This window comes from Rattus norvegicus, chromosome 5 (genome assembly GCF_021556685.1).
Source record: "Rattus norvegicus strain SHRSP/BbbUtx chromosome 5, alternate assembly SHRSP_T2T, whole genome shotgun sequence".
NCBI lineage: Eukaryota > Metazoa > Chordata > Mammalia > Rodentia > Muridae > Rattus > Rattus norvegicus.
In genome coordinates, this window is record NC_141538.1 from 159,921,857 (window position 1) to 159,935,057 (window position 13,201).

At 54.2% G+C, this 13,201-nt stretch overlaps 2 protein-coding genes and 1 long non-coding RNA gene across 6 annotated transcripts; 1 reads left to right on the forward strand and 2 right to left on the reverse strand.

Moving 5' to 3' along the window:
- Positions 1–3,555: 3,555 nt before the first annotated feature.
- Tmem82 (transmembrane protein 82) lies at positions 3,556–9,499 on the reverse strand. 4 transcript variants are annotated; one of them, XM_087548489.1, is made up of 6 exons: positions 7,367–9,499; positions 7,124–7,196; positions 6,809–6,983; positions 5,461–6,019; positions 4,278–4,465; positions 3,556–4,033 (listed from the first exon to the last, which is right to left on the reverse strand). In XM_087548489.1, the coding sequence occupies exons 1-6, from the start codon at positions 7,452–7,454 to the stop codon at positions 3,908–3,910; spliced, it is 1,209 nt and encodes a 402-aa protein (XP_087404615.1). In that variant the 5' UTR covers positions 7,455–9,499; the 3' UTR covers positions 3,556–3,907. The 4 variants fall into 4 exon arrangements, with proteins under 4 accessions (XP_087404615.1, NP_001418089.1, XP_087404617.1 ...); NM_001431160.1 differs by having other exon boundaries at positions 5,602–6,019; positions 7,367–7,505; XM_087548491.1 differs by lacking the exon at positions 7,124–7,196 and having other exon boundaries at positions 5,602–6,019; positions 7,367–7,778.
- Positions 3,849–4,821, forward strand: LOC134487029 (uncharacterized). Its single transcript, XR_015621298.1, has 2 exons — positions 3,849–3,939; positions 4,291–4,821. It is a non-coding gene; the product is annotated as an uncharacterized LOC134487029 (long non-coding RNA).
- Slc25a34 (solute carrier family 25, member 34) lies at positions 8,157–12,927 on the reverse strand. The gene is made up of 5 exons (NM_001013936.2): positions 12,403–12,927; positions 11,079–11,144; positions 10,841–10,993; positions 9,986–10,120; positions 8,157–9,505 (listed from the first exon to the last, which is right to left on the reverse strand). The coding sequence occupies exons 1-5, from the start codon at positions 12,820–12,822 to the stop codon at positions 9,323–9,325; spliced, it is 957 nt and encodes a 318-aa protein (NP_001013958.2). The 5' UTR covers positions 12,823–12,927; the 3' UTR covers positions 8,157–9,322.
- Between the last annotated feature and the right edge of the window lie 274 nt (positions 12,928–13,201).

Genomic DNA, 13,201 nt, shown 5'->3' on the forward strand with positions numbered 1-13,201 from the left:
CTCACCACCTTCTTGCCACTTCCACACAAGCCAGCTCTATGGCCCCAGGGAGGCCACTCTGTAGGCCTCCCCTAGTAAAATCCCCACAGAACCAAACTGCTCAATGCTGGGCCTAGACAAGACCAGATGGGAGCCTCTGGCTGCCTGAAACATGGTGGCCAGAGACACATTCCAGAGCCACCAGCCACTGGGGATGGAGCTGCCTTTTTTTCCTCTGGAGCTCTGTTAGTCCCCCTGGACCTAGAGTTCAGACAGAAAAGGGGAGCGGGAGCATGCAAACTATGAGCTGTTGGCTGGAATGGGGTGAGGAGTAGGCTGCCTGTGTCCAATTCCTGCCTGAGCTGGAAGGGTGGCTCAGTGTTTCAGGGTGTTTGCTGCTCTTGCAGAGGACTGCAGCGTGCTTTCCAGCACCGATGTGAAGTACCTCACAAATGCCTGTTACTCCTGCTCTGGGCGATCTGACGTCCTCTCCTGGCCTCTAACAATATCCCCCCATCTCTTCCTGTCTGTCTGTCTGTCCGTCCGTCCGTCAGTCCGTCCGTCCGTCCGTCTCTCTCTCTCTCTCTCTCTCTCTCTCTCTCTCTCTCTCTCTCTCTCTCTCTCTCTCTCTCACACACACACACACACACACACACACACACACACACACACACTCTTCAAGTTTTGTGTGTCCTGAATCACTGAAGCATTGCATGTAACCTCCAGGACTAGGGCATAGTGGTGCCTACCTACAATGTCAGCAACTGGGAGGTCGAGGCGAAAGGAGTTCATGGCCATGAGTTCAAGGCCAGCCTGGGCTACATACCCAGACCATTTCAAAAACATCAGACATCTGGACATGGTGTCCTACTGTAGTCAGGGGTTAGAGGCAGACAGATCTCTGTGAATTTGAGTCCAGCCTGGTCTACATAGTGAGTTCAGACCAGCCATAGTGAGATCCCATGTCAGAGACAAAGCAGAGAATCAGGAAAGGAAGGGGTGAGGGGAATCAGAGGGTCAAAACAGATTAAAAAGTGTTTGGTACTTGAATACTTGGTAAGCACTCAACATATGGTGTTAATTGATTGATTGATTGATTGATTGATTTTTTTTTTAGCCCGCACCGACAGATAGGGTCTCACTGTGTGACTGTGGCTGGCCTGGGGTTTGCTATGTGAGCCAGGTTGGCCTTGGACTCACAAGAGATCTGCCTGTTCCTGTTTCCCAGTGCTAGGATTACAAGCATGAACCATCACTTCTAGTGGTAGTTAATTCTTTTCATTCATTCATTCATTCATTCATTCATTCATTCATTCATTCATTCCTCTGTGAATACGAGCTTCTCTGTGTAGCCCTGCTTGTCCTGGAACTTGCTCTATAGATCAGACTGGCCTTGAACTCACACAGATCTCTTGCCTCTGCCTCCCGAGTACCGGGATTAAAACACTAGTAACGCTTTAGTAATTCTTTAGATGAGCTGAGAGAGGGGCAATGGCCTGTCCATAGTCACACACAAGATAGATGAAGTGGGTACCCAGCCCTTTCTGTTCCTGATCTTGGCCCTGAACAGATCTGAAGTGAGGTCTCTCATTGTCCTGAATAAGTTAGGATCAGGGGCTGGGGACTCAGGAGCAGTTCCAGCCTGACATGCACGTGACAGGATATCTTTTTTTTTTTTTAAGATTTATTTATTTTATGTACATGAGCACACTGTAGCTGTCTTCAGACACACCAGAAGAGGGCATCAGATCACATTACAGATGGTTGTGAGCCACCATGTGGTTGCTGGGATTTGAACTCAGGACCTCTGGAAGAGCAGTCAGTGCTCTTAACCACTGAGCCACCTCTCCAGCCCCCGACAGGGTATCTTAGTAGCAGGTGTGCACCAGGTCTCTGCCACTCTACCTCACCTCCTTGGCCACCTCCGTCTGGCAACTCCGTACCGCATCCCACAGTAGAGACTGGAGCAGCAAGCTTTTTTTTTTTGGTTCTTTTTTTTGGAGCTGGGGACCGAACCCAGGGCCTTGTGCTTCCTAGGCAAGCGCTCTACCACTGAGCTAAATCCCCAACCCCTGGAGCAGCAAGCTTAAGAAGCCAGATGACTGGGAGCCCTTTCCCATCTGGGTCACACATAACCAAGAGCATGTTTGTGCAACGTGAGAGAAGACAGCTGAGACGGTGGTCTGCAATGGTCATGAGCCATGCTGTTGGGCATTGGTTCTAATGCTTTGGCTTAATTTGGCTCCCAAAATCACATGGGAGTCGGCATGTCCAGACACTGAGTGTCCCTGTCCCAATTGTTTTTTTTTTTAAGATTTATGTATTTATTATGTAAAGAGTTCTTGGGCTGGAGGCATGGTTCAGCGGTTAAGAGCACTGTCTGCTCTTCCAGAAGTCCTGAGTTCAATTCCCAGCAACCACATGGTGGCTCCCAACCATCTGTAATGGGATTTGAACTCAGGTCCTCTGGAAGAGCAGACAGTGCTCTTAACCACTGAGCCATCTCTTCAGCCCCTCTCTTTTTTTCTTTTTCTTTTTTTCTTTTTGGAGCTGAGGACCAAACCCAGGATCTTGCGCTTGCTAGGCAAGCGCTCTACCACTGAATTAAATCCCTAACCCCCCTCTCTTTTCTTTTTGTGGTTCTTTTTTTTTTTTTTTTTTTTTTCCGGAGCTGGGGACCGAACCCAGGGCCTTGCGCTTCCTAGGTAAGCGCTCTACCACTGAGCTAAATCCCCAGCCCTCTCTTTTCTTAATAAGCTGTCTATACTATACTTGTTTTAATTTTGAATTCTATGTATGCATCTGTGACCATGAAGACAAGTGTCCAAGGAGGCCAGGGGCATCGAATCTTGTAGAAACCCCTATAGACAGTTGTGAGATGCCTGATCTGGGATTCGGGGAAAACTGCTAATCAAGGTCAAAGTCTATCACTGACTGGATAACCTTCTGGGGTCTGGCACACAATGGGGGACTCCCTTTGTTAACAGAGTTTCTCTTCCTCTGACCTTGACTGGGGTATTCTAAGCCCCCAACACTTACCCAAGGACTGTCAGTTTCCTTTCTCCTGACAAAACTTGTTCAGCCAGCACCCGAGATTCCTGAAGTGCTTCCCCATTGCTAAGGAGGCCTTCCAGGGGCCCTAAAATCCCAGCCAATGACCTTTGTCCATCCTGGATGTCCCTGTCCTCCATCCCCCAAAACTTTATAAGCCTTCAGTCACCCTAAGTAAAGATGATCGGCCTACTGACAGGGTCCTGGTGTGGTCTTTCTCAGTAAGTATTCATGGGGCTTCTGAACCCCACATTTGATGTCTTTGCTCCCACTGCCCTCGTGGACCGTGTCAGCCAAGGATCCACGAGGACAAGGATGCCCTCATGTAGGGATGACACTCAAATCCTCAATTAGAACATTCCATGTTCTTCATCCTGGGGCACAAGAATCTGGTAACTTCAGCCTGTGTCCCTTGTGCACCAGGAAACTCAGGGCAGGGCTCATATCCTAGAACCCTGCCAAAAAACGCCACAGGCTTCGGGAAGCCTCTTTTTCTTCCTGTGTCACTCTGATCTTCAAGGCAGGTTGAGAAAAGTCACCTTTATTGTCTTCTTGAGAGCAAGGGGGGGGGTGGCCAAAGGGCAGGGGTCATTCTGAGGTCACAATTGTCCTCTGTCTTCTTGCTGGGCCAAGAAAAGTGGGTCTGGCGAAGCTGCCCATCTTCAACACAGAAGGATTCATGTCCCGGCCTCTCTAGCTCTCCAGCCCTGGTCACCCCCTTTCTCCAGAGCCCCCACCCCACCCCCATGGCCTGCCCAAAAGTCTAGGTGGGGACCAGCTCTGCCACTCGGCCTTCAGGCCACATCTTGTGGTCAAGACCTTGCTGTGGTTAGCCCATGTAGGCCTGAAACTGACTTCACATCCTCCTCAGAGCAAGTCAGGAGGGGACCGCTCTTCTGGCTGGGGCAGGTGTGGAAGGCTGGGGCTCGGATGGACCTGTCCATCTTGATTCTCCTTCTGCTGTTACTGCTACTGTTACTGTAGGCCTCTGGGGTGGAAAGCCCTGGGGGAGGGTCAGAAGGGACACATCCCCTTAGTCCAGTCTCAGGTCTACTATCATCAGGACCTTCCTACCCTCTGGGACCCTCCCAGGATGCCAGCCGGAGTGGTCCCTGGCACCCAGCTCCCCACTCCTTAATGACAACCGGGTCCCTTGCCCTCCCAACTCTTATCAAAATTAGGTCTCTGGGGGTTGCTGGAAACCTTGGGGACGGAGTGGGAGGCTGGGGGTCCCTAAAGGTACCTACCTGTATCTGGCAGAGGTCGATTAAGACGCGAATACCTGCTAAGCACCATAGCTCACCCAAAAGGGAGACAAAGATACCCAGGAGGTCCAGCCAGAGGCCCACCGTCATCAACAGAACAAAGAGGCCAGCCATGCGCACCAGAACCGTCTGGACCTGGCCCTGTAGGCTGAAGCGGTGCTGCTGCTCCTCTGTGGAATGTAGCTGTCACTACCCAGGCTGGCACCTTCTGGAGGTCAGCCGGGGCCAGCCTGTTCCAGTTTTCATCTGCTTTCCCCAGGGGTTGTACCAGCTTCCCTGACTGCCTTCTTTTTTTTTCTTTTCATTTTTTTTTTTTTTTTTTTTTCGGAGCTGGGGACCGAACCCAGGGCCTTGCGCTTGCTAGGCAAGTGCTCTACCGCTAAATCCCCAACCCCTCCCTGACTGCCTTCTTGCCTCCCTGCTTCCTTCTCTGGGCACCTGCAGGATTTCTTGCCCAACCTTAAGCCTCCCCCTGGATGAGCAGAGCCCTGTCAGTCGATGGCAAGAATCTAAGGTTCTCCCCCTTTCTGCCTGTCGGTCTGAAGCACCCACAGCCCAGCCCACTTCTGCGAGTCTCTCTCTTGTCCCACCTTCTCCTCTCGCCGAAGCTCACTCAACGGGGGCTCCTGAGTTTCTCTCCCGACCAAGCTCCACTGACTGTCTAAAGCAACCTAAAACTCGGCAATAAGATGCCATCGCCCCTCGGCCTAGAACGTTCCCAGGACTTCCTATGGCTTTTAGAGAAGAACTCTAGTGGAAGCCTTGTCTTCCATGGTCAGACCTGACTCCTTGTCCCTATCCCCATCTAACCCGAGTTCCCCTTTGAATGACGGCTGACCTGGCTTCTCATCTCGAACACGGAGCCTGCTAAGCTTATTCCCACCTCAGGGTCTTCACACCTGCTGTTCCTACCCCTTGGGCTACCTTTCCCTGCTCTGCCACTTCCAACTGATGCCCATTCTGCGGCCAGGGGGCTCTTTCCAGAGGCCAGATCTGACCAGCCACACCCTCCTGCTTAGAACCCTGCCCAGCTTGGTTGGCCAAGGCTCTGGGACAGGCCTTTCTGAACTTGACCATCCTTGACCCTAATCCCAGGGGTCCTTGAGGGAACAACCCTGAACCGCACATGCCTCTGTGCTTTGGCCCACAATCCCTCTCACCTCACCTAGTCCTGAAGACAAACCCAGGTGCCGGGTCTTTAGGGCTCCTATATGACATCTGAGGAGCCTACAGTAAAGTCCTGTCCCTGGACTGGGTGGCTGGGATGTGTGGCCAATGGAGGGGACCTCAGCCCCGGGGCTCTCACCCTGCATGTAGATGACCAGCAGCGTGTAGCAGATGGTGAGCGGAGTCCAGAACCGCACGGCCTCTGACGTGTTCAGGAAGTCCTTGTTGATGAGGGCCACAGCTGCTAGATCACTCACAGCAAAGGCCACCGCCAGAGCGCGGCCCAGGAACCTGGGCAGGCCGTGCTGGCTGGCCAGCAGACCCAAGCAGACCCCACAGTAGCGCTGGCTGCTGTGTAACTCATAGAGGTTGCAGGTGTGACGGTTTAAGCGCCGGGCGCCCAGGCTGAGGAGTGCGGCCAGCCCTAGGCTCAGCAGTAGGTTTAGGGAGCGGTGTGGGGCACCTTCCTGTAGGAAGCTCAGGCCACAGCTTAGCCCACAGCCCAGGGAGAACTGACACACCAGGAAGAGCTGGAGCCGCTCCTTGTCCCTGGAGCCCTGCAGGGGAAGGGAGCACAGGCTAGACTGCACATTGCCGGAGCCCGCACCGGAAGGGTGGTTTTTCTTGCTCATCCGATTGGCTGGAGGGTGAAGGTTCTGGGCCTTGAAGACCCGACTTCACAGACAAACCGACAAACAGTATGCTCCTTTGAGCCTCAGTTGCCCCACTTGTGGAGAACCAAGAAGACCCCAAATCACTAGAGCTGTCAGGACAAGATGGGCCAAAGCCCTTGAGGAGTCTTAGCCAGGGCTGTGCTAAAAGCTCAAATACAAGACCTTCCCTTTTTTTTTTTTTTTTTTTTGACCTTCCCTTTTTTTTTTTTTTTTAAATCTCATGTGTTCCAAGCTGGCCTCAAACCCAATACTCAAGGATGACCCTTAACTTCTCATCCTTCTGGCATGAGTCGTCACCATGCCTGGGTTTATACAGTGCAGGGGATCAAATCCAGGGCTTTGTGCATGCTAGGCAAGCGCTCTCTCTCTCTCTCTCTCTCTCTCTCTCTCTCTCTCTCTCTCTCTCTCTCTCTCTCTCTCTCTCTCTCTCTCTCCAGAGCTGGGAACCGAACCCACTGAGCTAAATTCCCAACCCCTAAGGCAAGCACTCTCAAACTGAACCGCATTCCCAGCTCAAAGAACTGACATTTACTTGGCGGGGGTAGGAGGGGCAGGTGCCTGCTGCCAGGTCACAAACTGCAATTTGGGGGTGGGTGGGGGGGTGATCACTAGGCTCTACTTCCCGATCCAGAGGATGAAAGTGGCCAGAGTGGCCCCACGATGTAGTCTCACCTTGCCCAGGGACAGCAATGTGGACACAGCCCGGAGGGAGAACTCCAAGACCACGAGGGCGGCTACCCTGGCCCTTATCACGGTCAGGAACAGAGCCAGACCGGCCAGATGCACAATCTCCAAGGAGGCCCATTGCGCTCGCAGCCGCTGCATTTGGGGCTGCCGCTGGGGGTCACTGTGGGGGCAGAATGGGTGCGGGCTAAGAGCCAGGGTCACCGGGTCCTGTCCTGGGAGGGTTGCCAGGGCTCCAGCTCCACTCTCAGCCCTCTCTAAGAGAGACCAGACTCTGCTGGTGGGACCGACGTGGGCACTCACTTGACACAGGCCACGAAGAAGTAAACTTTCAGGAGATTGTTGAGAACCGAGACTCCAAGGGCCCCGATCAGGCCTGAGCCAGACAAAGGAGAGGGTGAGAGGGGGCGTTAGGGTGGTCGGGGAGGAGGCAGAGTGAGCGCAGGGGCCAGCCGGGAGCCGAGGCCCCCACGTGGATGATGGGGTCCACCTTGCACTCCGCCCACCCGAGGGAGGAGCCCAGGTGTGCATCCCGGAGGTGCTCACCTTGCAGGAGGCTGTCGAAGAGACTGGAACCCCACTCAAAGGAAGGGAAGTTGGGGAGCCAGGAGGAGAGGGAAGGCAGGGAAAACATGGCAGCCTCCAGGAATCCAGCCTCAGCCTCAGGCCGGGTCTGCGCTGGGACAGACCCAATGATATCACCGGTCAAAGGTGTCTCAAGAGGACAGGGGAGGGACTAGGAAAGGGTCAAAGGCCTGGGGGCGGGGCAGGAGAGCCAGCCGCCTCAGATCTTCCAGGCTGCAGGATTCAGCCTCGCTGTCAACCGGCAGCTGCTGGTGGCTTTCCATTTAGGTCTGCCTGGTTCTGGTTCTGGTCTGTCCCCGCTAGACTTCAAGGCCATCTTGCTTTCCGGAAGTCCCTCCTCTGCCAGCTCACCTGGCCTTCCCCTCTCAGGTGTGGCTCCCACTCAACCTGAAGTGGGAGTTGGCTCTCTCAAGTTCCCAAAGCAGGAGGGCTCCCCACAATGCTAAGACTCTTTGGGCTCTGTCTCTCCAGGCTTTTGAAAATCAGTAGTTCAGCTTCTGTAGGGCACAGGGAAAGAAGGGTTTGGAATCCCCTTAAGACTCAGGTTGATCCCCAGCTCCGAAAAAAAAAAAAAAAAAAAAGACTCAGGTTGAGCGCTGTCTCGGGGTCGTGCTGTTCCCCTTGCGTCCACTAGGTGGCAGGCCTCGCCTGGGCAGGTGGGCACTGCTTTCTGGGTCCTTTCTATAAAGAACTTGAGAGGGGAGGGTTTGGGGTGAGGGAGGTAGGGACAGGGAAGCAGAGGGGAGTCGCGAAAGTATACAAACTATAAAACTTTATTGGAGTGTCCATCCGGAGTAGTTTTTCCCACTTAGGATGTGGTTGGGGAAGGTGGTTGAAGCTGCCTGACCAAGAAAGAGTAGGTGTGTCCGCTTCCACAGTGGAAAGGCTACCGGGTGCCGTACACACCTGTACCTGTGGTGGAGTGCGGCTGCAGACTGGAGAGAGGGTCCAGAGGCTGTCGTTGGCCCTGCAATGGCTCTGCCCTGGGACCCACGTGGACAGGCACCCTCTTCTCTAGGCCTGAGCTGCTCTGGATGTACACAAACAGGAAGCCTAAACTCCAAGACTGAAGCCCTAATCCAGTCCCTCAGGAGGTGACTGCAGAGAGGAGACCCTGGTAGCTTCCTCTGTAATATGCAGTTGCTGTGTGGGTCTTAGCCAACATAACAGGGTCCTTCTGTCTCCCTGTCTCCTCTCTCCCTCCCTAACTCCCTCTCTTCCCTCTCTGGCTCTCGTGGAATCCAGGCTGACCTCAAACTCACCATGGAGCTGAGGATGATTTTGAACTCGATCCTCCTGCCTCTACTTCCCCAGGGCCGAGATGACAAGCATGTGCCATCATGCCCAGTTCCTTCGGTGCTGGGGATGGAACCCAGAACCTCGAGAGCAGCGGATGGGCAGCGGGTGGGCAGTCTGCAGACTGATCTATGCCCCCAGCCTAAGGAAGGCTGATTTGACTCTGAGTCAGAGAAGACCGGAGGAAACTGCTTATTTTAAAGTCAAGGAGAGAGGAGGCCTCAAGAAATCAGCCTTGGGCTGGGGGTGTAGACCACTGGCAGATCATGTGACTGACATGCCTAGGCCCTGGCTCCACCACCACACCACAAATAACTGAAAGAAAAGGAAAGAGAGACGCTAACACTGCCAACACCACCTTGGGCTTCCGGTTCAGAAGGTAGGAAAACAGGTTTTCTTTTTGATAAGCCGTCAGGGCATCAGAACTTGGTTTGATAACTGGCCTTGGCCCACCAGACTCTGGGGACACCAAGGACTCCCTCGTGGCACAACCATGGGTCTCCTCACATGCAGTGGCCTCTGTGCTCTCCAGGGCCTGACTCAAGCTGGCTCTGGCCAGTCAGTCCTACTGGTCATCACTTCCACCAGATGTCAGGCTTGCCGCGGGCGTGAGGGACAAGTTTAGGTGCCCGGGTGCTGGGCCCTCAAGGCCAGTTTCCGTAGCTCATCCCAGAAGAACATGCTGAGGATGGTGTGGGGGCCCAAGCGCAGATAGGCAGGGCCTACGCCCTTGTAGAGCGCCAGGGGTCCCTCCTGTTGGCAGGTCTTCACCAGGCAATCGGTGAGGCCCCCGTACAGCTGGCCCTGGGGATAAACGTGGGGAGAGTTGAGGGCCCCAGATGACACAGCCAAGGTTGTCTAGTGGTGTCAGAAGCAGCATGTGTTCCTGTCTGGATAATTATGTAGACTGTGATGCTGATCAAAAGAACCGCTGCCTGCAGGCGGAGGGCCTCCTTCAAGGGTATGACTTGGATATCAGTGCACACCTTTGTCCTCACACTTCCTGTTGGCGTTACAACAGGAAGGCCTCGACTCCAATCCCGTCCTTTCTACTGATCATCTGGGCGACCACAGCCAGGTCACTGAATCTGAGTTGATTTCCTCATTGGGAAACAGAATAAAACCCAGTCAAAGGGCTTGGGACTTGCCTGTTAATGTGTTGTGAATTATGGTGCGTGTCCCCCTGGTGGCTCTCTGTATGTGTGTGTGTGTGTGTGTGTGTGTGTGTGTGTGTGTGTGTGTCCCATGTCCCCACATCTCCTGTTCCCCTTGTCCCCTGCTCACCCTGCCGGCTCTGTCCACCGGCTGATTGTAGAGCCGGGTGCTGACGACATCGAAGGGAGCCATGACTGCGACCACGGCTATACTGCTGATCATGCCTCCAGCCAGGGTCGCCAGCCAGCTGTCCTCCAGAAACCACTGTGGGGATGGTGCAAGCTGTTGACCCTGTCCACTGCCTTTACTCACCCCTGCTGTGCTCTCCTCCCTGCCCCAAGCCCACAAGGGCTGGGAGGACTGGGGCGTGCGAACAAATCAGACCTCTCCAGCCATTTCCAACTCTCAGTGCCAACCCTGCATTCCTCCATGATGTTAGGGTTCACTGATGACCCCCACAAACTCCTGTTGGACACAAAGGCTAGACCACAGTTATAATGGCAAAGCCAACAACTTTATTTTCTCTCTCGTCCTCAAGCACGCACATTCTCTCTGTCGAGACAGGTTTTGCTATGCAGCGGGCTGTTCCCCAACTTGCAATCCTCCTGCCTCCACCGGCTAAGTTTGGAGATCACAGGTGAGGATCGCTGTCCCTAGCTGAAACCCCCTCTCTCCTTCCTTCTCTTCTCCCTCTTTACCTCTCCCTCCTTTTGTCCTTTCCCATCCCCCTCCGCCCTCCCCCGTCTTTCTTTTTCTCTTTTTCCCGTAGGTAGCTTGGGCCTGCTTTAAATTCTATGTAACCGAGGACCACTAAAGCTTCTTGACCCCCTGCCTCAGCATACTAAGTGTTAGGAATGTAAGTGTGTCTCACCAGCCATGTTCCGCAAGACTAGGTTTTGTTTGGGGCCCCATCTGTCACCAACCCTGTGTGAAGGAGGCAGGGAACTTCCCACTCCCTCTGTGTCGGGATTCCCAGCCCCTTACCTGTTGATCCTGTACCCATGCCTTGGCAGAGGTAAAGGTGGCCAGCTGGGCAGCTGAACCCACTGTGACTCGGGGCACAGCCGCACCCACACCCCGCCACAGCCCCAGCATGCCCTGTTGGCGCCAGATGGTCTCCAGGGCACTCAGGACACCCTGTGGGAAGATGATGGTATGATTCGCTAGACAGCCTCAGTGCCTGCACAGCCAGGAGCCCCAGGTTCTGGGGAAGGTGTCTTACCTGATGTTGGTGCTGATGTCCCACGGCCACAGCAGCCCCTGTCTGGGCCTGCAGCTGTGTCTTGACCTGCGAGTACAGAGCAGAAGGGAGCTCTGGGATAGAGCCTTGGAACCAAACATGTTTGAGCCCCTCTCCTGCATGGAATTCCTGACCCCACATCGGAAGCTCAGAGAGACAGTCTTGGTTGGCCAGAGTTCACTTTTATTATTTTAAAATTTGGGGGCTGGAGAGATGGCTCAGCGGTTAAGAGCACTGCCTGTTCTTCCTGAGGTCCTGAGTTCAATTCTTGGCAATCACATGGTGGCTCACAACCATCTGTAATGGGATCTGATGACCCCTTTTGGTGTGCATGAAGACAGTGACAGTGTACTCACATACATGAAATAAATAAAATGGGTCTTCCTTTTTTTTTTTTTTTTTTTTTTTCGGAGCTGGGGATCGAACCCAGGGCTTTGTGCTTGCTAGGCAAGCCCTCTACCACTGAGCTAAATCCCCAACCCCAATAAAATGGGTCTTAAAATTTGAGACACTGGGGCTGGAGAGATGGCTCAGCGGTTAAGAGCACCCGACTGCTCTTCCAGAGGTCATGAGTTCAATTCCCAGCAACCACATGGTAGCTCACAACCATCTGTAAAGAGATCTGATGCCCTCTTCTGGTGTGTCTGAAGACAGCTACAGTGTACTTATATATAATAAATAAATAAATTAAAAAAAAATTGAGACATTGCCTCCTGTACCCCAGGCTGGCCCCAAATGAGTCTTGTGACGGTAACCTTAATTCTGATTTTTCCTGCCTCCACCTCTCAGATGCTGGGATTATGGGTAGGCAGGCAGTGCCATGCCTGGCTTATGCTGTGCTTGGGAACAAACCTGGGGCTTAGTACACAGTAGGTAAGCACAATACCAATGGAGCCACATCCTGAGGCCTGGGCATGCATCTCAGTGACTCAGGTTTCCTAAGAAGATCTTTGGGGACTCTGCAGCTACTCTCAAGGACAGAGTAATTGTTTGGTGCCTAGACCAGGACACCACAGACTTATGCTTTGTGTCAGCTTTTATTCTTCCCGTACGCCGGGCTCCTTAGGTGTGACCACGGGCAAGCAAGGACTCGAATCTGCCTTCTTTATCACCTGCCCTCTCTCCCGGCTAACACCAGTGGGCACGGCCCCTGAAGAAGCAAGGGTCAGAGCGAGGGCAGATTCCAGGTCTGAGCCAGATATTCCCAGCGGACAGTCCCCTCCCAAACCGTCCTGCCCAACCCAAAGCCACAAAGTCCACCGGTCACATTGGTCATGGAGTCATAAAGGAAGGAGAAGACACTTACCAGGTAAGCAGGACTCCCCACAAAGGCTCCCAATGCCCCGGCCACAGCACCTGCGACCACAGTGCCGCCCGGTTGCTGGGTGAGGCCAGCCTGGCATGCCAGGCTGTAGCAGTAGAAACGGACACCATTCATGAGGCCCTGGTAGAGAAGGCCAGCGGCCAGCCCCTTCTGCAGGCCCCACAGCCCATCTGCCCGGGCAACAGCCGTAACAGAAGACACAAAGCCCCGGTAGGGCCGTGGGTAGGTGCCTGGGGCCTGCAGTTCCCCCTGCAGTTGTAGACGGGTCTTTACCACTTCCAGGGGATTGGTGAATACACAGGCCAGGCAGCAGGCTGAGGCACCCAGCACCAGGTCCACAGCCGGGGACACCATCTCCCTCGAATCTGTGGCAGGGGCCATCTGTGCCTGGGTCAGCGTCATGGCACAGGCTGTAGGTGGTTGTGTCTAGGCAGTCTGCACCCTTGTGTGGCCCCAGGGCTGGGGATCAAAGGGGGCCAGCTCCATGCCTGGAGGACAGAGCTCCTGTCACTGACTGGAGGCCCCTGGCTGTCTTGGAACTCCACCTGCTGCTCATCAGCAGAGCTATGGGAATCTGGACACACCTCCCCTGGCTCAGACCAATCCCGGCTGCTGCTGGCCAGGGCGGGCCTGGGCCCTGGGATCTGGAGGAAAGGTCACTTGTAACTGGAAGGACAGTGGGTAGGAAGAGAGAGCCAAGCTAGAGTACAGGAGGGTACACCTCCTTGTCCTCTAGACTTCCTGTCCAAGCCCGGGTCCTGGGCTTGTGGTGACTTGGCCC